This window comes from Alosa sapidissima, chromosome 5 (assembly GCF_018492685.1).
Source record: "Alosa sapidissima isolate fAloSap1 chromosome 5, fAloSap1.pri, whole genome shotgun sequence".
In the NCBI taxonomy this organism is placed as follows: Eukaryota; Metazoa; Chordata; class Actinopteri; order Clupeiformes; family Clupeidae; genus Alosa; species Alosa sapidissima.
In genome coordinates this window covers 33,601,028-33,628,147 of record NC_055961.1, presented here as the reverse complement: position 1 = coordinate 33,628,147, position 27,120 = coordinate 33,601,028, and the positions used below count along the sequence as shown (strand labels likewise).

General features: G+C 38.9%; 1 protein-coding gene across 1 annotated transcript; it reads right to left on the bottom strand.

Moving 5' to 3' along the window:
- Positions 1-351: 351 nt before the first annotated feature.
- LOC121708730 (asialoglycoprotein receptor 1-like) lies at positions 352-27,057 on the bottom strand. The gene is made up of 11 exons (XM_042091570.1): positions 26,955-27,057; positions 24,285-24,407; positions 23,381-23,476; positions 23,161-23,262; positions 12,566-12,661; positions 12,211-12,306; positions 2,705-2,800; positions 2,384-2,449; positions 1,965-2,116; positions 1,662-1,768; positions 352-1,522 (listed from the first exon to the last, which is right to left on the bottom strand). The coding sequence occupies exons 1-11, from the start codon at positions 27,052-27,054 to the stop codon at positions 1,369-1,371; spliced, it is 1,188 nt and encodes a 395-aa protein (XP_041947504.1). The 5' UTR covers positions 27,055-27,057; the 3' UTR covers positions 352-1,368.
- Between the last annotated feature and the right edge of the window lie 63 nt (positions 27,058-27,120).

Here is a 27,120-nt window from a genome sequence, read left to right as displayed (position 1 = left end):
GGTTGTAATGGGAGAACAGATGATTTATCCCAATATTGATATTTCAATCTTAAATCTCAGTCTATACTGATATTGCGCAGATTGGCAGATAGCGGACCGCTGGTGGTATGCTGCCGGTGGCGTGCCACTTGTGGTTCGCCGTTGGACCACCATCTATTTAAATTTAACTTGTCATGAATATTAAGAAAAGTTAATAAAATGGTATATGGAGTATAACTGAACAAATTAAAAAGATTTTAAACCAATAGTGGCAAAATACCCATGTCTTCATGGTGTATTTCAGAGAACACTGGAAAACCTACAGTATATGTTCTGGTATGGCTACATACATATCTGGTGTTCTACAGTGTATATTATATGATTATTTGAGTTAATACTAATGTCTGGTGAAAATGTCATGCAAACAGCCTCATTGGAAATATGCTTACTGAAAAAAATGTTAATGCATTTAATACTTATTTCCCCGCTGTACATCATGTACACACTACTGCTCAAAACCTAAAGCTCTTCTGTTTTTCATTGGCTTCTATGTATATTTTCATACAAGAGTGAATGTCATCTATAGAGAGAAGCTGAAATACACAGTAAACATGTAAACAATATTGAAACCAAAAATAGTGAAATAATTTGCACACATCATTGAGTACTGTGACCTGGATGCCCCTGATGATGTTGACTTCTTTTTAAAATGGCCTGTTTTTACTTTCTCGTCTTGTTCAAACAGTCAGTTCACTAGCTCTATTTTCAACCTTATTCTTTTGTAGGAAAAATTGTAGCAAGTGTAGCAGGACAAACCTTTCAAAGGCCCCATGTCAAGCCTTTCACTCAAGGTTTATGGGCAGAGAAGGGTATATGGGTCATTGGAGACTTGGTGAAATGGTGATGACTCTTTACTAAGCTTTAATGAGTTGGTTTCACTATGGTATTCCTAGACAATAATCCCTATTCTCAGTGGCGGTCCTACCTTGTATGACCACCCCCCTCAGCGCCCCAGACAGACAAGTGTAGTAAGATAATTCTATGTTTAACAGGTTTACACTTGTAGAAAACATTTATTACTTGTTCTATTACTAGAGGCCATGTGATCAGGCCAGTTGCTGTTACAAGGAAATGTTGGATATATTTTAAATATAAGGCCTTTTCAAGCACAGAGCACAAAGTGCTTTACTGACAAACAAGCAGAACCAACAGTATGAATTATATATAAAAAAGAAATAAATGGGTACACTTCCAAAGACAAAGTTAAACTCTACATAGGAAAGGGAAAATATAATTGCATTATAAAGATGAGGGACAACAATAAGCCAGAGAAAAAAACTTCATAGCCTTTTAAAAAAGCTGCTCGCATTGGTCTAATGTGCTGTAGGTTCAGTCAGCAGTGGCTGTTCGTTCACAGATGTATTTGTACTCTCGAGTACAGTGGTCATCGTTTAGCCTGTTATTGATGGAGAAGTTACCACAGTCCTCTCCTCCTCCTAGCCCATGATCCTTCCAATCATCAGGCTGGCCTGCATCCCACTGACTGCAACCAAATGGGGAAACAGTTGTAGAACAGTTTAATTCTCTGACCAGGTGATTGTGATTGGTTAGTTGTGGTGTTCTGGAAGAGTTGTGAGTCCTGATGTAATGTGTACTGTAAACCACTAGAGGGCGGGCCTCACCTTTTGTCCATCACGTAAGGAGTTCCATCCACCCATCTCCATTCCCCATTGAGCTCATCTGTGAGGCCAATCCAGTATAAAGGCACGGGATTTTTGGTGATGAATTGCTAGAAGGGAGAAGGGGATAAAATAATGGAAGGTGAGCTGTTGCAGTATAGTTAGGGCAAAGTTAAGACTAACTGTACTCCATTGCCGTGGTTGAACCCAGGGATATTTAAGTACAATATACAGCAGATTATATTTCGGTAACTGTTGGAAAATCTATGAATCATTTGTATTTCAGATATGTGTAGACATACATACCCATTCATCTTGATTGTTAATTATTAGCAGTGTGGCTCTTTGTGTCTTGCAGTAGTCTCTAGCCTTATGCCATGGCAGCTTGTTCGAAGAGAAAAGGTAGCAACTGGTTGCATGAAGACTCCAATTTTCTGTACAACTATATGTTATCTTATCTAGAGTGAGGGAGGATATATTAATATTATATATATTAATATTAATTTGGAAACAAGATCATGTAATTGCACATTTTAAATTAAACTAAGAAATTTAATATTTGCTTGCTTTGTAGATTCTCTGCACTAAAGACAAAGACAGTGGGAAAAATTGTGCTTTGTTTACTTTTTAAAAAATTAGTTTTAGACAGCCTCCAAAAAGAATTAGGTAGTGCAAACTACTGGATGTGAATAGGGTGTAGTAGTTGCTGTATACTGTAGGCCTACCTTTGCTGTGCTTGATACTCATGATCTCAGCAGTCAGATTTGTCAACGCGGTCAATAGTTTCTCATCTGAAGAGAAGAGGGTTTTTCATTTCATATTACATACAATTGCATTATATTTGGATCATATTTTTCAAAAATGTCACAGACACATCAAACTATAAATTTATGGATTTGTGGGATATGGATTTATAGACATAGGTTAATGTTAATTGGAACTAAGGAGGCTCACAAAATTGAACTTAAACCACAAACATTGCTTAAATAATTATTTTGAACTCAAATTAAGTAGCCTATTTGATTAACGTTATGGTAAATACAGACCTGTTTGCTGTAGTTTAGATGACAGTGAATTTAGAGATGAAGCCATATTATCTGCTTTAGTCTCCAGATTCATCAACCTTCCTTCTTGTTGACCAACTGCAGAAAACCAAATAAGTAACAACTTGACAGCATATCTAAAAAGGTAACTTCAAACCATGAAAACATTCATGTTTAATTCAGTGGATTTGATTACCCAAATCTATATCTACTGTAATTTGATCAACAAAATTGTAGTGGGCTAGTTGCATGGTCAGTGGTAATTTCATAGGCCATGGTCCATGCTACACACCAGGCTGTTTTTGGAGCCTGGGCTGCCTACAGAGACCGCATTTTTTACAGTGTATTCAGGAAGAAAGGCTAGGCAATCAAGGACATGGGTAGATGGAGGAGAAATCAAAAATAATAAATAAAAAGTGTGCAAAAGTTGGAGAAAGTCAGATATGTGTGTGTGTGTGTGTGTGTGTGTGTGTGTGTGTGTGTGTGTGTGTGTGTGTTTTGCCGTGTGATGAAATAAGAAAATAAATAAAGGTCTGTAGCATAGGGAGAGGGATGTAAAAGTGTAAAAGTGCTAAAAGTCTTGTAGGTGTGTGTGGGTGTGTGTGTGTGTGGGGGGGGGGTCATGAGTGCTGAGGAGTGAATGAGTGCAAAGTCAGTATAGTGTGAGTTCAGAGTTGGGAAATGTTTGAGAGTGCTGAGGAGTGAATGTGTGCAAAGTCAGTATAGTGTGAGTTCAGAGTTCGGATGGCCTGGGGATAAAAACTTCTCCTGAGTCTCTCAGTTCTGGCTTTGTGACTACATAGGCGTCTTCTTGATTTCAGCGGTAGGAATAATCCATTGTTAGGATGAGAAGAGTCCTTCAGAATCTTTTGGGCTCTTAGGAGTACTCTTCTGGAATAGATATCTTGTAGAGCAGGGAGTTGAGTTCTTATACGTTCAGCTGAGCGCACTACTCTCTGCAGAGTACTACAATCTCTAACTGTGGAGTTCCCATACCAGGTGATGATGCTACCAGTTAGAACACTCTCAACTGCTGAAGTGTAAAAGGCCTTCATGATGGATGTAGAAACTTTGAATTTCCTTAGCTGACGAAGGAAGTAGAGTCGTTGTCTGGACTTCTTCAGAACATATTGAGTGTTAACAGTCCATGTTAAGTCTTCAGTAATGTGGACACCAAGGTATTTAAAACTTGTGACTCTCTCTACAGGTTGCCCGCTGATCATTAGTGGGGTGTAACTGTAGTTCTGCTGCTGCCTTCTGTAATCCACTACCATTTCCTTGGTTTTATTGATATTCAGTGTCAAGCTGTTAGATTGACACCACTGTGCCACCTCATCAACCTGATCCAAGTAGAACTGTTCATTGTTGTTACTAATCAGGCCCAAAATCACTGTGTCATCTGCAAACTTGATGATGGAGGTATGACTACTGTTGGCTTTGCAGTCATGTGTGTAGATGTTGTACAGCAGTGGACTCAAAACACAGCCTTGGGGAGCACCAGTGCTGATGGTTAATGAGTCAGATGTCAGAACCCCCACTCTAACCACTTGTGAACGGTTGGTGAGGAAGTCAAATATCCAGTGACACAGGGTGGTGTTCAGTCCTAAGGCCTTCATCTTTGTGACCAAGGTGAGAGGTACTATCGTGTTGAATGCTGAACTAAAGTCAATGAACAGCATCCTCACATAATTCCCATTCCCCTCCTCCAGGTGAGTTAAGGTGGTGTGCATGAGGTTTGAGATGGCATCCTCTGTAGACCTGTTGGCTCTGTAAGCAAATTGGAGGGGGTCGAAGGAGGCAGGGAGGGATGAGCAGATAATGTTTTTCACAAGCTTCTCAAAACACTTCATCACTGTAGACGTCAGGGCTACTGGGCGGTAGTCATTCAGACATGATGGACTTTTGTTTTTCGGTACTGGAACAATAACAGACTGCTTGAGGCAAGTAGGAACTGTCTCTTGAGCCAATGATGTGTTAAAGATATAAGTGAACACAGGAGCTAACTGAGCAGCGCAGGATTTCAAAACCCTGTTTGAAATTCCATCCGGTCCAGTAGCTTTTCTACAATTTACCCTCCTAAAGGCATTGCTCACATCGACCTCAGAGACACAGAAAGGTGCATCCTAAGAAGATGCAGTCTAACCTGTGTCCTGCAGGCCTGATGAAAGTGCATTCATTGAAACCGTGAGATTGGTGATGGAACGTTCCACAGCGATCGCCCTGCCCTCTTTTTCAACCGGAAAACACAAAGCCACAATGGTCACTCACTTCACAAGCATCGGTGCTTGTTTTCTAACAGTAATTATACGTTTATAGTTTTGCCAGTTATGACTCCTCTGAGGCAGACAGATCTAATACAAAACTGCCAATTTAATGTTAACAGTATAGCAGAATAACATCACATATACTGTTAGATTCACAATCAAATTTCACCACGTTTTGACTGTTTCATTAGAGGAAAGTGTGGGAAATAAGCATTTTCTCATTTCATATATCATTAGTGAAAAGGTAACAGTTAACTGTACCTTCCTGTATAAGATCTTCATCAAAATGTACAATACTTGCAAATCTGAATTCCTTTGTTATCTGAGAGAAAGATAAAAACTTGTTTGCTGTAGAGTGGATGGTATTGTGTCCAAAAAAGAGGACACATTGTTAACTGCGGTTTCCAGGTCTTGCAGACACATCTTTTTGCCTTACTGAATGAGGGTAGTAATACACAGATTTTAATAGTTTAGGGCTCACAAAGATCAATATCATATCATTAACAATCAACCATCCTTTGAACAACTGTCAAAGTCAACAGCTTTTATTAATCTTGAGCTCTTTCAACATTATGTTCTGTTGACTAACTAAAGATAAAGGCAAGTATGTGGTGGATATGTAAGAGGACAATTGTAGATAAGAGAGTTGATATAGTCAAGTATCTGAAATGGCTATTTACTGTATACATTCTTAGGGATTCAGATAGGCCTAGATATACCAAAGATATATCCAGAGAGGGTTCAAGCGGAGCGAGAGGCGCAAACGTTCGACAATTTCCGCCTTCGATTATTGCAAGGGGGAGGGGGGGAAATCCCCCTTTATGCAGACCAGAGTAGGCCCTTGCTGCACTAATGTCAATGGAGACTTGTGGAATTTTACCAATAAATTGGTCATTTTGTCTTTCTGGATTTGTTGAGGGTTTTTTGGAAAATTGTGTCATAATCTGTAAGTGTTTGGGATCATTTCAAGCCTAATAGTGTAATTTTTTAGTGTTCGGATTTGTAATAAAATAACTTAATATTAGACCATGCTGCTGCCAGTTACTGTCCGGTTGTTAGCATGCTAGCTAGCCTCTTAGCTAAGGTAACATTTTAAACGGAGAAGTGTAATTTCTTTGAAATGACAACTAGCTGAATAACACTACTGACATTAGTTAAAGTGGATAGTCTATACTCAAGCGAATTTGCAACAGTATATTAAGTTTAAGCGAAGTCCTTCAACTACTAGTCACTTGTTAGCGCATAGCTGTATTGCCATAGCTACTACCATCCACTTGTATAGCATTTTAAGCTAGCGTTAGCTAGCTAGCTAGCTCGGTTCACATGACTAATTAAATTATTCATATAATTTCCTTAAGAATGATTCATTGGTATCATACATGATTATGGACAATAATACTGTGAACACAATTATGTTTATCTGTTGTTATTGCTTATTAAGAGAGAAAGTTTATTTAGTGACGTAGGGTGACACTCCCACTTATGCAGACCAACTGTCCCGTTTTGCTCCCATAGTAACGAATTACGTGAGAAGCCTCTGGCTGCAGCCTGCGGGACGGGGCGGGGACATCCACATCCACATCCATGTGCTACGTCACATTTGTTCTGCGCATGTGCGGAACTTCTCATTAGACATTCGCTGGTAGCGCCGGTAGCGCTTGTAGTCATGCTTGTAGTAAATTACTTTTAGCAGTAGTTTGCAGAGGTGTCAAGTAACGAAGTACAAATCCTTCGTTACATTACTTAAGTAGAAATTTTGGCTATCTATACTTTACTGGAGTAATTATTTTTGAGCCGACTTTTTACTTCTACTCTACATTTTCAAGCAAGTATTTGTACTTTCTACTCCTTCATTTTAAAAATAGCCTCCTCGTCACTCCTAATTCATTTCGGCTTGTTTTCATTCCGACTCATTGTTGAATCCAGATAGAGAGAATTTGATTGTGGTTGGACGAGAAGTATAAACATATCCCATTCTGACACTATTGGTTTGTACGCGATCCGTCACACCACCTGAACGTGACACAAATCATTACTCTCCAACAAGGACATAGCAAACGTAGCAAAGTAGCCTACAAAGATGTCCATGGCAGAGAAGAGAACCTGAGCGAAATGTCCCAACCAAGCACTAGCGAAGAGGTTGGTAGTCAGGAAGACCTAGGCAATCCTTGTAGGCTACATCCCTGGAAGAACTTTTCGAAAATGGTTGGATGGAAAAACAACTCCAGTCCTTTCGGATGCACTGCTGCAAGCTCTGCGCACCCAAGTACCACGAGCTAAGGCTTTCAAAAACTCGCCGTGAAAAACCATATTGAGGTAAGCCGAGAGTTTCTTATTATCAGTCGATTACTGACAAAATATTGTAATAACCTAACGTACTAATGGTAAATTTGCAATGTATGCTATGGCTAGGTACATGCCAAGACATGCCATGGTTGCTTGCTAGTTATCTGAGCTTATGTTATAGCTATATGCAATATTTGTAAGTTAATTGTGCAAGCTATTCTACAGCTAGTTGATAAAGCATACAAAGGGAAGGCATGATCCTGTCTGTGTATGAGAGTGCGTGCGCCTGAATGGGGCCCAACTACCAACTATCAGCCAAATGCTGTTTAAAATTAATATAGTTGGTGTTGGACTATATCATCAATAATGTTACTTTTCAGTCATGCCAGCAGCTGCTTGTGGTCTTAAAACAGCTTTAAGTGGCAATATTCTGGTCTGCTCAACATAATAGACCACCAGTGAAGCTCCCTAACTTGTAGTTTGACCTTAATTCATAACCTTCAAGTATGCTATTTAACACAGCGAAAGTCCTAGATAGTCTGAGCTTCTAGTTTGAGAGAAATATTAATCTCAATCTCTGCCTGTGCATTCATTTTCTCCACAGAAGAAACACCCAACCCGTCTATAGAGGTACACACAACTTACTTCAGCAGCCCTTAAAAGGAAGTCATCCTCTGAAGGTTCTTTGGCCCCTCCCTCCAAACAAACCAATCATTTTTTAATCACCTGGATTAATAATTCATTTTGACAGCACTAATGTATACTTGTATAGACAACCATATAGGGTTATTGTCACTAAGCCTGCCCTCTCATGAAATATGTGCTCATTTGCTTACAAACAAAATCAGATTGTGTGATAAAACCAGGCTCAAAATTATTTTTATATTTTTATATTATTTATATACTGGGGGGTCTGAGTTGGTGAAAACCTTTAAGGGGCTCTATTTTGACGGTGTAAAATGCATGGTACATTGGCGAATAGCTTAGGGGTTTGTCCAGTCCACATTGGGAGTGGTTTTGTTATCAAACATCGGGCGCCTGACACAAAAAGGTGGTTCTTACGTTTCTTAATCAGTCATGGGTGTGTTTTGGGCGTAACATTCTTTAAACCAATGAGAGTGACATCTGTTATTCCCTTTAACAGCAAGCAGCGCGACTTCAAACAGCGCATCGGTATTGTGATGGTCACTGGTGCATTTGAAGGAATCTGTTTGTATGCGAGACCGTATGGAACACGTATTCCACTAGCCTACACACATCTGCACTCGTCTATTATTTGAACTCATTGGCAAAGTGAAACTAACTAACGAGATACCAACAAAAACTAACTAATGAAACTAACTAATGAGATACCAACAAAAAGCAACACTTACCCCAATAATGTTCGAATGTCTGAATAAAAAACCTAAGAACATTTATCCTGCAGAGGAGTTGCTGCCTATATCTTGTAACAGTGTCTTCAGCTGTGTTCCATATGTGCCCCTCGCTATAGACCAGGTTTTTCTTGGTTAGTGGTGGTACAAATGGGCAGGACTATTAAGTTAGGTCAGTCACTTTAAGGGGGTGAATATGCAACCACTTATTCTACAGGATACATTTTTATTAGTTAACATTACTTTCTAGAAATCTGCCCATGTCTATCTACCTATCCAAGCCAAGGGCATGAATGTTTTTATAGGCACTGTGTGTTGTAAAAGTTAGTAATGACATGGTCAAAATTTGGATGTAACTGTTTAAGATGAGCTTGTTGTAAGAGCCATTATATTGACATTGCAAACACTCAAAATTCTGGTAAGGAAACAAATATTAACACTGTTCATATTCTGTTATTAGGTGTACACCAAATGGTGGTATGACTTTGACCTTCCTTTGAGATAATAGAGGCGCATATTGAATAAAGAAAATGGTGTTGAGTAGCAGGCACAGGGTGGTTTCACATAATGGCCTGGTTATCCACAAAATCCTACTAATTCTAATCAGTGTTTTGAACATGTGAAACAATACGACATGGCTACTATAACATGATAAAGTAAACTATGAGAGACGTTTTGTAAAATGACAATCTTACAACTTTGTAACATCTAAATGTTCAGCAATAAAGCTTTATTTATTCTGTTGACACTCCCATCCCCCATAACCCCCTGTTCAGGAGCTGGACGCAAGAATCCACCAACCCCGGGATGTCAGAGAAGACATCATTCAGAAGGAGGTGTCCGTGTTTTTAAAAGGGGCAGCCGACCTAGAGGGGGGGGTGACAGGAAAGGCAGAGAAGGAAGGAGAGTTTGGCCAATAAAGAGCAGTAATATATGAATGTTATATGTTGTTGTTGTAGGCTTATGCATTTTATATATATTGTGCTATAAAGCTGTGCTATAATATATATGTATATTATTAATGTTATCTGTTGTGTTTAAATTAGCATATTGTATTTATATTATCAATGCTGTTTAAATATTTCATGTAATGGCTGGTCTAGCCATAACATACGTAATATTATTAACATTGTTGGTCTTGTTGTTATTTAATATATTTATATTACCAATGTTATTTATATATTGCTGTTTAAATGTTATTTATACTGCTAAAATATTAAAATCATTATTCTATTTAACGGTGTCATGTATTTAATAGGCTACACGGAGTATAGGCTACCAAGACTAATTGTTGATATTGTTCAAGTTGTGTAGGCTGTCACTTTGTAACTAAGCCGTCAATTTCTTAGACTGTCCTAGCCTACTTTAATGCAGTAGGTCTAAAGTTGTTAGTGTTTAGTGTATGAGGTTAGAGAATTAATTAATGCATTAATGCTGGCATTAGCGAAGCGAATGTTTACTCTGGAACCTCCGGAAAACACTGACGCTCAATGTCGATACGTAATGAAGTAGCATGTGACGTCGCACTTGGATGTGGATGTGGATGTCTCCGCCCCGTCCCGCAGGCTGCATCCAGTCATTATTGAATTACGTTGCTCTATCTTGCTAGTAATCAAGGATCTTTGATATATCTATACATTCTAAGAATGTAATCAGATAGGGTTAAAGCAGATCTTTGATGTATTTTTAGCTTGGAGACATGCAATTGTGATATCGCTCCCTTTTCAGGATTTTATTCATGGAATTTGAATCAGCCTTTAAAGGAAAACTTGGCAGGATTAGCTATATTTCCCCCTCTGCTGGAGAAGTTGAGCATTATCCTATTTCAAACTGTGGGAAAAGGTAACGATAAAGCACATGGATTTGTTTACAAGCTAGCGAAACGGTTAGCATAAGTTCGGCAGAACAATGTGTATGTTACAAGGTAAGAAACACGATTTAAAACGAGTTTCTTGTTTCTCACTTCTCTTACCGGGACGGTAGTCCCAATGTTGCAAGGTTGGTTTTCCGCCTGGGGATGCTAGGGGGAACGGGGAATGTCACCATTTTCACCGGAACAGGTCATTAAGTTTATTAAGTTGAAATAGTCCCCTTTAATATAGTAAACATCAACACACTTCTGCATCACCTCCATCTGTTACAAGTCAACCCAACTCTGATGCTCTGGATTAAGGATTTTTTAAAGGACAGACCCCAGCATGTGAGAGTGCATGGTTTTAAATCTACCAACTAGGCATGGGCCAAATGATTCTATTCCGGGAATCAGTTCTTTCAGTTCTCTTCTCCTTTACAAATCGTTCGTTTGATTCGTTCTTTCAGTTCCTTCAGTTCCCTAAGTCAAAATATGCTTTAGAACACCGTCTCGGTTGTCTTAAGTCAAATATTCTTTAGAACGCCGTATCTGGTTGTCATATGGTCTGTTACATCATTTATGTAAATATCAAGCATAATATTAAGCACATACGTGCATTTTTTCATAAATATACTGAATGGAATGCAGTAAGAATCAAATGGCGTCATCCAAGTTCTAGCGCTGGCAGGTAAGTAAAGCCAGGCCTATCATTTGTTTACCCATGGCAACGTGGTTGCTACCTGCTGTAGTACTCTCATTCACGTTTTAGACTCAATTGCGATATATGGTCGAGGGAGATGAAGCTCTATTTGTTAGTATCTTTTATTACATGACCATATTTTTGTATGTTAAAAAAAAAACAGTTCTCTTGTTTTGGGAATCAGTTCTCGTCGTTCACCTTCGGGATTCGTTCTTTCTGACCGAATCAGTCGCGAACTGCCCATGCCTACTACCAACACTATTTTAAATACTGGGGTCTCGTTGTGCTGTGTCTTGTCAGTTGTCACCCACTCTTCTTTCTATCTATACGAATGAGATCACATGCAACAGCAATGGACTGAACCTTTTTCTAAATATGCTGACGACATGGCCTTGGCTGCCAACCTGAGAGGAGCACACCCTGTCTACTTACAGGCAGTATGTCAACACAATGGCACTGTGATTCAAGAAGAACTCATTGGAATTAAACTAATTAACTATGTGCCATGGGGGCCAGGCACCTGAAACCCCACATCTACTCTCTCCACTCCTTTAAGACTGGAGAGGCAAGAAGTGGAACAGGTTGAGTACTTTAAGTACCTTGGTACTCAAACTGACCACCGTCTGTCCTTCACTCAGCATGTAGATGGAGTTTATAAAAAAGCACAACAACGCATGTGTTTCCTGAGGAAGCTCAAAGGATTTGATGTCAGACAGGATATTTTATCAACAGTATATCAGACAATGATAGAATCTGTCATCTCCTTCAACATCACATCTTGGTACAGCTTCCTAACAAACAGATGCAAGGGAAAGCTGGCTGGATAATCAAGCAGATCGGGCAAGATCATCAGCATCCCACAAAAACAACTGTCAGATCTGCTTATTCAGCCAATGGACAGGAAATCAAATTCCATTTTCCAGGATCCCTCCCACCCCCTCCACCGATGTTTTGAGCTGCTACTGTACCATCAGGCAGAAGATACAGAGTGCCTCTGGCCAACTTAATGTTGTTATGGAGACAGAACAACAAACCTGTTTGCTGAAGCCTTGATATAATTGTGTTCAAAGAGGATGACATGTTGATTATTGTCGTTTCAAGCCCTTTCAACTTTAGGTCATGTCGGCTGACTGAAAAATAAACAAGCAAGTGTGAAGCACCATTAAAGAACTCATAAAATAGCAAATTTAGTTTTATTGTTTTATCCATTTTTACTGATATTCAAATTTCTAAAAAGAATATTTGAGTTTTATTTCTACTTTATTTTCTCCTTTAGTGATTTTTGCCTTGGAACTATATAAGTTATAGTATAATTTAATCTGTAGTCTTTCATATGATGATTGAGTCAAACAGATGACTGTACAGAATATTCCAATGGTGCAGTCAAACCTGTGTTCTGAAGGCCAGATGAAAGTGCATTCACAGAATGTGTGAGATTGATGACAGACTGTTCCAGCACAGTCATCCTGCTACCTTCTTTTTCAGCTGAAAGACAAACATCAAAAATAATTAGGTGCAGCTATAGAAAGGTGATTTTGTTTTGTGACACTTTTGCATCAATTTATCTATAATCTATCATCTAAACATCTACAGCGGGGAAAATAAGTATTCAACACGTCAACATTTTTTTCAGTAAGTATCCTTCCAGTGAGGCTATTCGCATGAAATTTTCACCAGACATTAGTATTAACTTAAGTAATCCACACATATAAAATTTCAAACATTAATGTCCATAAGTAGAGTTATGAGTAAAAAAGTGGAATGGCACTTCTTGAGGCTTGAGGCCAGAGGTTGGAGACAGGAAGGAGGAGGCCGAGCGGGAAGCCAATTTCTGGAGTGCCAGAGAGAACCACAAAGGCTCTGTCCCCAGGAGGAGGTTTCGGGGGGGCAGACACAGCAGCAGACGGCTGACTGTGTGAATGATTGACAAGGACTTAACCATCAAAAACCATCAATAAAGCAGATACAATTTGTAGTGATCTTAATGTTTCTCCACGATTAATTTCTCAAATATAATTCTGCAACCTAATGACTCATACCAAGCTGTTCCAGTAACACCTGCCAACCTTGAAGAATCTTTTTGAGTAGCATCTCCAGCCGAGAAAAAGAAATTGCTCACGTCGGCCTTCATGCATGTTATGAGAGTATTACAGTAATATGGGATATTCTACGGGAAAATATTAAAACGGCAAGACAGCGGGGAAAAGTTAAAATGATAGGCCTAAACCCGGAAAAAGTTGGCATGTTAGGTATTTTTCGGTCCCTGTGATTATTTGTGAAATTGTGCAAACGGTCTTTTCAAGTCATTTGAGAAGGATGGAGTGTAGCAAGCTCCCAAATTGACGCTCGTCTGAGAAATTGAGTTTTGGATAATGTTCAGCTTTGGGAAGCCAAAGCCTAGAGGAAGGAAGCCTAGAGACGAGTCCATAGCAATAAGTTCATGTGTTGAATTTGTTATTACCCAGTGTGCTTTGTTGAATGGTCTCAATGTTTTATTGTTTTATTTCATGTGAATACTTACTAGAGGAGTAAATTATTTCAAGTAGGCTAATGCAGTTGCAGGAAGTGTGCATTTAGTTTCCATGCTTATTGTGTTTCCACAACAATGTTAGTGAGTAAATCTACTGAAATGGCCACCATCTTGGTGAAGTGTGATGTGTAAGATCAGAAAGCAGAGGGTGAGTTTAGAACGACTGTTTAAGTCGATGTGTTTTCATAGTGCTCTATAGCGTGGGCGGAAGATTGACGATTGACCGGGGAGGGTCATGTCTTTTTTGAAAAGACTGCTGGAGGGTCGTTGAAAAGTTTCTTGCAGACAGTGGAGGGTCATGCAACTTTTGATTGAAGCACTCAAAATCCCTCCTGTGACCCCATTTATAAATAACGAACGGTCCCTAAGAACAGCGACTTTGCTACACCAAGCATCACATCAGCTAACATGAATTTGATAAAAATCCCTTTGTAACGTTATACATTAACGTTAAACTCAAAATGTATGTGATAATTCAGCATGTCTGCATATGTAGCACATACATTTTGAGTTTAACGTTAACAACCCTTTTCCCAGTGTATGAAGTTGTGCGTTGTGCGAGCAAAGTAGACCCAGATAGCAAGGTGACATTGATATGATGTTGATTTTATGATGTTGATTTTATGATGTTGATGTTAGGGCACCAAAATGGCCAGTAGCTGCACTGTGTAGCCTATCTTGACATGTCTTTAAGTTTTGGGTTACAATATACAGGTAGTGGGGTCTCTGTTGATTTTAATGAGTAGGCCTAAGCCTAAAGTTACAGCATTTCTATCACAATTGACCAGACTTTGACCTTTTGTCTTCTTTTAACAAAATTCTGGCTATGATTGTTCCTTGTATTGCATCATGAGCCATCACTGCACCTATTGCATTCTACTGTAGCCTTAAGCCTAGCTCAGTCATTATGTTGTCCCACATCACCCTCCATTAGAAGTGCAATGAGCTGCATTGAGCATAATAAACTGCATTTAGAATTCCAAATCCATATTTCCAGATATTTTGGTAAAAGTAACTTAAAAGTAATACAATAGTAGTGTAATGCCTTACAATTCAGAGACAGTAATATTATAATGTAATAAATTACTTTGAATAAGTAATACATAATATATTACGATTTTGAAGTAACTTGCCCAACACTGATTAAACCACATGTCACTGCTTGACTAAATGAAAAATATAGGCTACTGAACATGCATGGAGATCGTCATAGTTGACAGAAATTACGATACTGATTATATAATAACCTATAGGTCCAAATCTAAATGTTTGGGTTCAGTTTATGAAGTGTTGCTACAGCATGATACTGTGTGTTTGTTATTTATGGGGGGGAATCAGGGGGGGATTTTGGTATCGGTGGGCTTGTGTGTGTGTGTGGGGGGGGGTCGTCGGCCCAGTAGTGGGTCGGTCCAGGAGAAAATTGCCAAGGCCGAATTTTGTTCCCAGTCCGACCCTGCTCAAGCATGAATGAGTTTGTAAGTTAGGCTACGATGTACATAGACGGAATATGATTATTCTAAAGTTTCACTTGTTAGTAGCCTTCAGTTTAACATATTTATCTAACACTGTATATCTTTCTTCTATTTCTGTTAGGTGCCGCTTCACTCAACTGGATGGTCAGGCTGACTGCAACCATAGGCCTACTGAATAGATGGCAGGGAAGCACAGCACACGGGAATTTATAAATGAAGAAGAGTGAATAAATGCACTTGCTTTTCAAACTGATAACAAGTTGTCAATGGTTATTTATGCAAGCTTGTGTAGCCTAAACCAGACATACCTAGGCCTAGCCAAATGTATCCTGGCTGTAGATAAAGCAGGGTATGAATTTCCCAATATTTTGCCAGATTTATAGTGGTTTACTGCGGTTTAATATGAATTGAAATACCATTGAAATCGCATTGATCTTTAGTTTGGTTGTAATTTCAACATTGTTTCAATATTTATTTTAATTGAAATACAATTGAAATTCCGCTGGTCTATAGTTAATAAATCAACATTGTTTCAATATTAACTGAGGGTGCAAACTGATGTTGAATCAACATCGAAATCCGACATTGATTCAATGATTTATGGTTGACAATGTAATGTTGATTCTACATAGTTTCAATGCCCGTCTGCTATCTGGGGACATACTTTGCTCATAGACGCACAACTTCATAAACTGTATGATATGTTGCCTTAGACTACGGTAGGCTAATGCAGCTGCTAGAGAGACTAGATAGATAGATACTTTAGTCATCCCCATACGTGTAACGTGAAGTCGTGCATGGATGTGATGTCTCCGTCCTGCAGGCGGTAGCCAGAGCGCTCTCAACTCCGTTGCCATGTGTGAATAAACAAACGTCCCCCCCATGTCCCCGGTATAACGTTATTGTCGGGTCCTTAGGAGGTATTTGAAATGACCAAATACAAATGTCATCCGAGGGACCTGACGGTGACGTCCCCAGAAAGTCCTGCACCGGACGTCACGCAATAACCAAACAATAACTGGCTCCGGACGTCAATAAGGTCACCGTAACGTCCGCTAGAGAACATGACATTCGGGACCAATCGGGGACGTCGTGAATGTCGGCATAAGGTCCGGGGGACGTCCCGTGTTTGTCGGGAAGCAGACTAGGAATCAGAGGCAGAGTCGTATTGAGTCGATAGCTTTATTTTGCAACCTATCAAAGATGACTTTCACGCAGGGTTAGTGCCACCTCCGTAGACAGGCTCTGGTGCCACAAACTCCATTTCGGTGAAGACAAACTGAAACGTTGCCGTTGCTATGCAACCTTGACTTGGGGAGTCGCAGCGTCCGAAGCGTGCGTTAGCTTAGTGCTTCTTACTGATATATTTCTACTTTAACGGCACCGACAATCAAAAAATCCAGTCAAAACTAGATGGCAGAAGTGTGTAGGCCAATCGGCCCACCCTTTGTTTCTACTTCACCACCTGCAGATGTTTGACAGGTATGATATTTCGAAACGCCATGTTATTTCCATAGACAGTAAAAGATATGGACAGACATAGACATCAATCGAGGCGGGTGAAGCAAATTTCAACCGTTTCCTGTTGGTCGACGAGGCTTTCTGCGCAGGCTCAGGGGACGTAAATGTAACGTAGGCACGTCACATAGTCTGACTCGTGTAACTCTTGTGATAGCTGCACCGAGAGATTGGGTATGTAGCCACTTACTTCATTACCACCATGTCTACATTACTGTTCTAAATGTCCTAGTTTTTCGTAGATAAATGTGATTTAATATAAAACAGCACTCGCCACATTCATAGCCTAGGTTACTGTCAATCCATCAAAACTTTGCTGAAATGTTGTGCTCCGATGTTTTCATTCTTATCCAGAGAATACGGTTATTTTGCTCCTGTGCGACGGTTTCATCCGCTCTGGTTGTATGCTTATTACGTCATTTTAGCATTGATTTCGGAAAAAAGTTTATTACTCAGCCGGTAAGTCAGTTACGAGGTTATGACGCCAATCACACAATGTTGTATTACTCCGAAAATAGAAAAAGTTCATATAAAGGCTTAAAACACTTCAGCTGTATGTTATTTGATGTCAAAGTGGCGCCAAAATTGAATGGGGTTCAATGGGGATGGCTAGGTGAACTGGTCTACTATTTAGCCTCAGATCCGCCATAGTGTCTACGCTCTCCGAACGTTCGCCTGCCCCCTTGGTTATTTCCCATAGACATTCGACGCCCGGAAGTTGGGTGGATCCGGATGTTTCGGGAGCGGGACTTATTCCGGAGAGGTCTATGCCGACCTATGAAAAACACTTGTGTTGATAGGAACTGATGTGGATATGTTGTCCATTTAATCATGTCTGGTATTATTACCTCTTTTCAATCCATTATTATTAAAGTTTTATTTTATTAAGAAATACATCTATTGCCTATGTTATGTAAGGGATAATGTATTGTCCGCCGGTAATTATCAGAAAATAAGTCCCGACAGGGAGAACAGAACCCCGACGCGCAGCGGAGATTGTGATTTTCTGATAATTACCGGCGGACAATACATTATCCCGCTTATTACACGGCTACTTGCCAAAACGAGAAAAGAAACCTAACACAATGAATCTTTAAAAATGATTTTGCTACCGTTTCGTGTCTTCCGCTGACAAAATAAATAGTTTGCCATACAGATAGAACTTGACAGTTTCAGGTGTAATGTGGCAACTTACTAGCTTACTTTCCCCAAAGATCCTTAATATATGCTTTATTATACAACAATTGGGTTCTATGGAACTATTTATTTGTTTCTGATTGGCCGAGAGACGTTCCATGAGTTGGAATATCCCTGGACATATGAAATTCCATTGCAATAAGCGAACGGAATTCTTGCGGAGGGATATGAAAGATGTTAATCAACCATTGACAGCGGTGATTATATACTTTGCTGGTGATTTATATAGATTTAACATAGGCCCGAACGTTGTGAAGGAATGTGAATGGAACTTTCTGCAGCACTCTGAAGAGCCGTGTAATAAGCCAACGTATTTAATTCACCTGGAAATAGGCTAAAGATGCAGAATGTAATGGGCCAAAGATGCACAATTACTTATAAGCACAATTACATTAGCTTAAAGGACAATTCCGGCGCAAAATGAACCTAGGGGTTAATAACACATGTGTACGAGTTTGACCGTTCGCTAGGATTTGTTTTCATGCTAGTCCAATGTGACCAGTTTTATTGCGCTAGCCTTCGGGGCAGACGTACAGTAAAAAGTAATCGATATTTCTATACCACTAACAAGGCTCAAAATATAATAGCAAATGTGTTGTCTGATGTTTTTGCCAAGTTAAGTAAAATGTCTTTGCTTGTTAGTCTGCTATCCTTGTATTTAGCTAACTTACAAGTCTTAAAGAATGTGTTTGTGTTGTATGTATGCTGCTGAGACCTTGAATTTCCCCTGGGGATCAATAAAGTATCTATCTATCTATCTATCTATCTATCTATCTCTTGGTTAGCAGGTCTTGTCAGCTATTAGGCGGGTCAATATAGGGTTTAACGTCAAAAAAATTGATACAAAAGGTTTTTTTTTATGGATTCTGGTACTGTTGGACATGCTAAATAACATACTAAAAATCTAGTAAAATCTGACCTTGGGAAAGGGGTCATTTTCAAAATGGCCACCAAAATGGCTGTCAACAGGTTAGAATGGCTATATCTCAATTACTATTCAGCCTACAGGGGTGAAATTGATATCAAATGATGGTCAAATTAAACAAGAATAGGATTTTAAATGTTAAAATTGAAAATGTTTTAATGCTCTACCTTTTTCTAACCTGACCCTAGCCAGATGAATTTCGCTCCGCCTAGCTCCACTCATCCATCTGGAACCGATCCATTGAAGTGTTGCTTCAGAAGGCTGGGCCTAATCAAAAAATGCTTGCATATGATTGAATAAGCCACTTGTCCGTCATCTATTGACGTGCTACTTCAACCACTCACATCGAAGCCAACCCGTGACGCTAATAACAGTGTCACAGTCGCTTCTACGCTATGTCACATCTATGAAACTCCCGCCCTGCGTCCTGATTGGCTGAACCATAAAGTCGGTTGCAGAAATCACTCTCAATGGAAGAGGTCCCAGATGGATGTGAGTGAAGCTAGGCGGAGCTATAGCGGAACGAAATTCATCTGGCTAGGGTCAGGTTAACCTTTTTCAGCCATAAATTAAAATCAATGCGTTTTAATACAGAGCAAATGCAATACAGGATTATTAACCATCTCCATGGCATGGAGGAAGATAAGACATGTCTTAACTGGTGTTATATCTCATCTAGAGGTTATATGCTTTTAGAAAATATATGGTTTGGGGTGTTTAATCTGTTTTGCCTGGACAATATAGGCTAAAATGTATCCCCTTTACACTAGATTCGCCTATACAGAATAGAGGGCAATGTATTGTTCATGGCATGGAGGAAGATGGGACATGTCTTAACTGGTGTTATATCTCATCTGCAGGTTCTATGCTTTCAGAAAATATGTAGTTTAGGGTGTTTCATTTATAAAAAAAAAAAAAATTATAATAATAATAATAATAATAAGTTTATTAACAAATTATCATTTGTTTTCCCTGGACTGTATATGCCAAAATGTATCGGCTTTACGATATATTTGCCTATACAGAATAGAGTATGTATTATGCTTGGTGTGGAGGAAGATGGAAATGTTATTTTGTTGATTAATGTTATATTTCATGTACAGGGTATATGCTTTTACAATATGTAGAGTAGAGTTTGCGAGTAAGTGGCTGTTTTATGACTTTAATGAACCATGACCCATGTACTGTATAGGCATGCATTGTATATTTGTTTAGATCAATAATTGTTGGCATCTATTATTAGGGGGGAGCTAATTAAACTGAATCTTAAACTATATGCATAAGTAGATCAGAAATAATTATTATATCATTATTCATCATCCTCTGTCTCCTCTGAAAGGAACTTGTGTGGATTGTCACATTGTTCATTTTGACACGTTCCACAGGCAGCAGTGCAAGGTAATCCATATCTTATACACGAACAGCAGAGTGTCTTGCAGAAATGCACACAATTAAGAACAGTTGACTGTCTCTGTACTTGGATCTAACATGAAAGAGTATTTGATTGAGGTTGATTCCATTCCATTCGGTAATCAGTATCTGAAAGCTAAACTGAGGGAGCGGTACGGGAATGACATATGTTTCACAGAAAGGAAAGGTTTTGAAAGCATGGTGACACTGAGAGAGAAAACATCATGCATCCTCAGGTCCTACTATAAGAACACTAAAAAGGTGGAGATGAAGAGTCATCAGTGACCTCTTAATCTGATAAAACATGAAAAACACTTTCCTAGGCTGAAAAATGCGTCAGATATAGCCAAAATTAGCTTCCGGTGGCCATCTTGGATGCCATCTTGAAAATTCTAAGTCTTTGAAAATGATGATCTGATACTTTAGTGTGACATATATGACTCAATGACCGCTAAATCTGATTAAACATGAAAAACACTTTCCTAGGCTGAATAATGCTTCATAGCCAAAATTAGCTTCTGGTGGCCATCTTGGATGCCATCTTGAAAATGACAAGTCTTTGAAAATGATGAACTGATACTTTAGTCTGACGTATATGAATCAGTGACCTCTAAATCTGATTAAACACGAAAAACACTTTCCTAGGCTGAATAATGCGTCAGATATAGCCAAAATTAGCTTCTGGTGGCCATCTTGGACGCCATCTTGAAAATTATAAGTCTTTGAAAATTATGAACTGATACTTTAGTATGACATATATGAATCAGTGACCTCTCTGATTAAACATGAAAAACACTTTCCTAGGCTGATTAATGCTTCAGATATCCCAAATTAGCTTCTGGTGGCCATCTTGGACGCCATCTTGAAAATGACCCCTTTACTGGGGTCAGATTTTACTAGATTTTTAATATGTTATTAAGTACATCTAAAGGTATCATAATCAGTTGAAAAACATTTTGTTTCAATTTTTTTGAGGTTAGCTGGTTTTTTTTTTTTTTCATATATTGACCCGCCTATATGGAGTTTAAGGAGGGCAAAATATGGAGTATAAATGTATAATATGGAGTGAGGATTGTCTCAAAATGATTTAAATATAAATAAAAGGATATATATACATATACATACATTTATAAATATCCAAATACAAAATACAAATATAAAAATGTGACATACAAATAAATAAACAAATTTATATAAATAAACATGTCTTTGTAAATATATTTTCGAGATTTGAAAATAAATATGCTTGACTTTGTATGTGGAATCTGCATTTGTGAATCTCCTTTTTGCTTTTATGTCGATGACGTGAGACATTCCTACTGCACACCCATAGATATATATGCTGCACACCAAGATCCACAAATAAATACCACTAGATTTGAATGCGAAGACACCCTCCACTGAACAACCAGCAGATGGCAGTGTTGCACAACATGTCTGTTATCAACTGATAGCAACTGAATCTTTCCGACGCTGTTTTCCCTAGTTCAGTTCAGTCAAGTGGTCTATGACTAGCAGGATTAACGACATGGAAGACACTGGATTAAATGGATGGGTAAGTAATAACAACTAGCCAGAACGATGTATTATCGGTTTCGATGTGGAGTACCGTTTTTAATTTCATAGACTGTATAAATAAGTCCATTTAGCAATATTGACATTAATGGCAGTCTGTCAGATAGCGATCTCAGCTGAGCTGGCCCTCACGTTACGTTAACCTAGAAGCTATGTTAACATCTGTAATGTAAGATCTGCAACATCTGTAAAACAGCGAACACGAACACAGCCTGTCACTTGAGTTGCAAGACACAATAACTTTAGGGAAAACTACATTTTATTTTAAGGGGGCCCTAAATCGTATTTTAAGGGAAATCTTAACTTAATGTGTTTTGTGCAGGCACCAACAAAGCTGAACAGGCACCAGCTGTTTAGCTAGCTGTTAACGTTAGCAGCTGTTAGTCTATGAAACTAAAGTTATTGTGTCTTGCAACTCAAGTGACAGGCTGTGTTCGTGTTCGCTGTTTTACAGATGTTGCAGATCTTACGTTACAGATGTTAACATAGCTTCTAGGTTAACGTAACGTGAGAGCCAGCTCAGCTGAGATCGCTATCTGACAGACTGCCATTAATGTCAATATTGCTAAATGGACTTATTTATACAGTCTATGAAATTAAAAACGGCACTACACATCGAAACCGATAATAAATCGTTCTGGCTAGTTGTTATTACTTACCCATCCATTTAATCCAGTGTCTTCCATGTTGTTAATCCTGCTAGTCATAGACCACTTGACTGAACTGAACTAGGGAAAACAGCGAAAGATTCAGTTGCTATCAGTTGATAACAGACATGTTGTGCAACACTGCCATCTGCTGGTTGTTCAGTGGAGGGTGTCTTCGCATTCAAATAATGTCTCAAAATTACGTCATCGACAAAAGCAAAAAGGAGATTCACAAATGCAGATTCCATGTACAAAGTCAAGCATATTTATTTTCAAATCTCGAAAATATATTTACAAGGACACGTTTATTTATATACATTTGTTTATTTATTTGTATGTCACATTTTTATATTTGTATTTGGATATTTATAAATGTATGTATATGTATATATATCCTTTTATATATATTTAAATCATTTTGAGACAATCCTCACTCCATAGAATAAGAACATGCTCTCAAAATTATTATACTGTGGTAAAATATGCTTAAGCTTATGATAATTAGATTAGATATGACTACATGTTTTTGCTGGATCTATGTGCTGTGCCAAATTTACTTTATTCTGTCTAAAATTTGCACCATTTCAACAATTGAAAATTATAAGTATGCTAGTGTGTGAGTGTTGTGGTGCAATCCTACACCTTTTAGACTAATGCCTTGAATACTATATATATATATATATACTATACTAATAGAATGCAACACTTACCATGTAATTTAGATGACAGTGAGGTTATAGAAGCACCTAGATTCGTCACTGCACTTTTGACTTCTGTCAGCTCTCTGTAGTCAGGTTGCTGGCTATGAGGTTCTGCAAAATGTATACTTTATTTAGTTTAAACCAATCCTCCAATCAGATGATTAATTTATCAGAAGTAATATATGATTAATTTAGCATCCGTGTAAGCAATTTTTTAGGATTATAAAACCTGTTTGTTGTAGATTGGATTGGAGTGTATGTAAAGAAGAAGTCATGTTGTCTGCCTTAGTCTCCAGCTCTCTCAACATGCTATCCTGTTGATTAGCTGCAAAAAACAATGAAGACATCAATAGGATCTCACCTATCAGTAATGCCAGCTGTGGAATTAATGTTACTTTGATCCCTCTTGCACTAGGGAAAGATCACGTGGTAACGGAGTTACACTCCCATATATTATTATATTATACTATATTTTTTGGTGCCACTTAGTAAATTATGAACCACAATTTAACAACAATATGTCAGTTTGTGTGTACTATGTAACTCTTGATTTGAATCTTGAGTGTGTTTGTGTGGGAGGTATGGTGTAATGGTGTATACATACATGTGTGTAAGGGGGGGGGGGGGTGTACAGTGTGAGGGTGTAATGGGGTGTGTGGAGCGCTGTACTGTGTGTGCGTGTGTGTGGAGGGACTAATGTATGTGTAGGGGTATGGTGTAATGTGTGTGTGTGTGTGTGTGTGTGTGTGTGGAGGGGGGGGGGGGGGTATGACTGAGTACTATCACCATCTACATCTTGTTGAAAAAATTTGAAATGTATTTTGAAGTATATTTTTTGGGCCTTTTCATGCCTTTAAAGGGACACCAGGCAACGTTTTCGTGTTAATTAATCATCTTCGTAAGTCGGTATATGGTTAAATGACTCATTACATGGCGAATGAAGGCTCTCTCGCCCGCCCCTACTGCCTGTAGGAAGAATATCCCACTTGCAAGTTCGGTGTATAGCAGCGATGTTTAAAAGTTGTCTTTTTTACCCTAGATGTTAACATGTGCGTGATCTTCCCCACTAGCATTATTTATTGGATACTAACAGGTGTTTCAAGTATTAGTGGGCAGACTTTGCAGCAACTTACTTTTGATAGACAGCATGATCACAAGAATCAGAAACAGTGGTAGGGTAACACAGATGATGGAACACACATTTGAGTGCCAACAACGACTGCGAGTAGACTTTATATTCTTGAAAGACGTGTCTTCTGAGTGATGAAGGGGAGAGAGGGAAAGAGGAACATGGAGATTATTTGTTGTGTTTGTTTTGTCATGATGTTTCACATTAGTGCAGCAGATTAATGGCATATTTCAAGAGAATCGTTCAAATTGGTATAGAAGCATGAAATTTGGCACAGATACTCTCTAAGGGTCACTTTTTGGGAAAAAGGCGCTGGCCACCCAAAAATTCAACATGGCGGCCATTTTTTCAAGATGGCCGCTATTTCTGTCAAATGTTTTTGGAAAATGTGCTTGTTCCTTAAAAAATTTAAGATGGCAACCATTTTTCAAGATGGCCGCCATTTCTCTTGAATCCTTACATCAATTTTTCAAATGGTGATGCTAGATATGCTAGAATGGTGATGTAGTTAGATAGCCGCACCTGAATTGACAGGTTGTGCCAGCACGAGAGAACCGAGCAAAGGGTAAGCGGGGCAATACATGACTTGTTCATGTAGGCTTACCTGGAAGGTGTACAGATCACATGGGACTTAAATGGCACTGGATGAATGATCTGGCTAGGTGTAGGTGATCCGAACCTAGTTGTATCCCATACTTGAATGTGTACTATGTCTATGATTGAGGTGGTAAAAGGATAACCCCTCGGCCTTAATCAGACAACAATCCCCCAAAATGGCAAATGAAAATCCCATGTCAGCCAAGAGATCAACTGATTGAATGAAATGTTGTCAGACAGAAGGAACCCCTCCTATCACCACCTACCCATCATGTTTCTCAACATGATGGCTATAAAATGATTGCCACCAACATTCCACTCTTTCACAATAGTGACCTGGAGATCCTTGAGAAGTTTGTAGTCCTGCTGTATGATCGATCAAGCACAGCTGTTAGTGTAAATGAGGCTAGACTTGACATGTTTGCCCGAAAGCAGAGGCCATATAAAGCCATTCCTCCAACAAGGGCAACTCTGCTTCAACACACTAAACGTGCTGCATATCAGGCAGGCTGCATATGGGGTCAAGCAACCCAGTGTCAGTCAGAAACAGAGTCCTGCTGACTGGAGATGAAAAAAGCTTGGTGAACAATGGGGGGTCTTCTGGACAGCAAATGCACCAGTTGCACAAAGTTGTGAACAGCTAGCCAAGTGTGGCTGCAAATCAGAGTGCCGTGGAGGATGCAAATGTTTTAGATTGGGTTTCACTTGCACAGAACTGTGCAATTGCAAATGTGAATAAAAAAGTAAGTTTGCAGTGGGCGAGAGCCGATTTCCTGATTCTGGACCATGATGTATATGAACACCTTCCTGGATATGTTGCCCCCAATACAACACTTGCTGACTGCCAAGCAGGGAGGCATTGGCTACCATTTTTAAAAGTCTTTATTATGACTCGACAGGGCACAACCTCTCAAGCTCAGGCTGGACACTCTAACCACAAGGCCTTTGAGCTGGTAAAAATGAGAATTTATGTTATTTTTTCAATCCTTCCTTTTAACTCAGTCCCAACAGAGTACACTATTAAAGCAACACTCACTTTGAAAAATGCCTTGAATTTTTGCAATTGCCTTTTTCTAAAAGTGTGGCCATTTTTGCTAACATGCATGTGTGCATCAGTGTACAGTACATACTACCGAAATGACGGCCATCTAGGAAAAGGTCTCCATCTTGAATTTTTTATTGGCCATCCAGTTTTTTCAAAAAGTGGCCTTAACAGAATATTTGTGGCATATTTTCTGTATCACTCTTTGGAAACAGTGGCAGTGAACATAGGACAGGAATGGCAGCCATCTTGAAAAATGGTTTCCATCCTAAATTTTTGAGTGACACATACCTTTTCCCAAAAGAGTGTTCCTTGAAGAGTATTTCTGCCTAATTTTATGCTTGCATCACCATTTGAACAATTGAAATGATTAATATTCGACAGGAATGGTGGCCATCTTTAAAAATGGCGGCCATCTTGAATTTTTGAGGGACAAACATTTTTTTCCCATACCTTCCACTTTTTATTCATAACTTTACTCATGGACATAAATGTTTGGATTGCCTAAGTTAATACTAATGTCTGGTGAAAATGTAATGCAAATAGCCTCATTGGAAGTTACTGAAAAAAACGTTGACGTGTTCAATACTTATTTAGGCTGTACTACACTTTGCTTTTGTTTTTCAATTCAGTTTTATTTGATTTTCTTGTCATATGCACAGTGTAAGGCTGTTGAAAAAGCTTACTGAGACATGGGGTGGAGTGTTACTGTTAGTGTGGTTTATTTCCCTAAATGTATCTAAATCTAAATACTGGACAGTGGGAGGTGACCCGAAAACAAATAAACATATGTTAACTAAATAATTCATCAATTAAACAATCGCTTACTGGCTCTATCATTTCTCGATATAACACAGCTCACTCACAATTACCACTCTTCAACTCTGATTAAACTTTACTGAACATCTTAGAACCGCTAATGTGTAATTGTGCAATATATAAAGTACATTGGCTTATGAAATGCGCTATAGAAATTAACTTGATTTGACATACCACTACCTGAGCACAGACCCATTCAGACCCATTCATCCTCACCTCTGCACCATTGTGATCTCCCCTCCTCTAACTCCATGTTCTTGTATTCCAAAGCACTTTCTTCCCCCATGGCTGTAGATTCTTGGTGTACTGCATCCATTAAAGACGTTGTCTTGTGTAGCTGAGGTCTTATATTTTAGGGAGATGATGATGGTGGTGGTGACGC

Bases quoted from the DNA above. Each gene is read 5' to 3' on its own strand.
- LOC121708730 (XM_042091570.1), bottom strand. From the start codon at position 27,054: ATGGATGCAGTACACCAAGAATCTACAGCCATGGGGGAAGAAAGTGCT. The intron at 2,117-2,383 runs GTAGGCCTACAG...CCCTCACTCTAG, and splicing joins GAGTATCAAGCACAGCAAAG to ATAAGATAACATATAGTTGT. The intron at 1,769-1,964 runs GTATGTATGTCT...TCTCCCTTCTAG, and splicing joins TTAACAATCAAGATGAATGG to CAATTCATCACCAAAAATCC.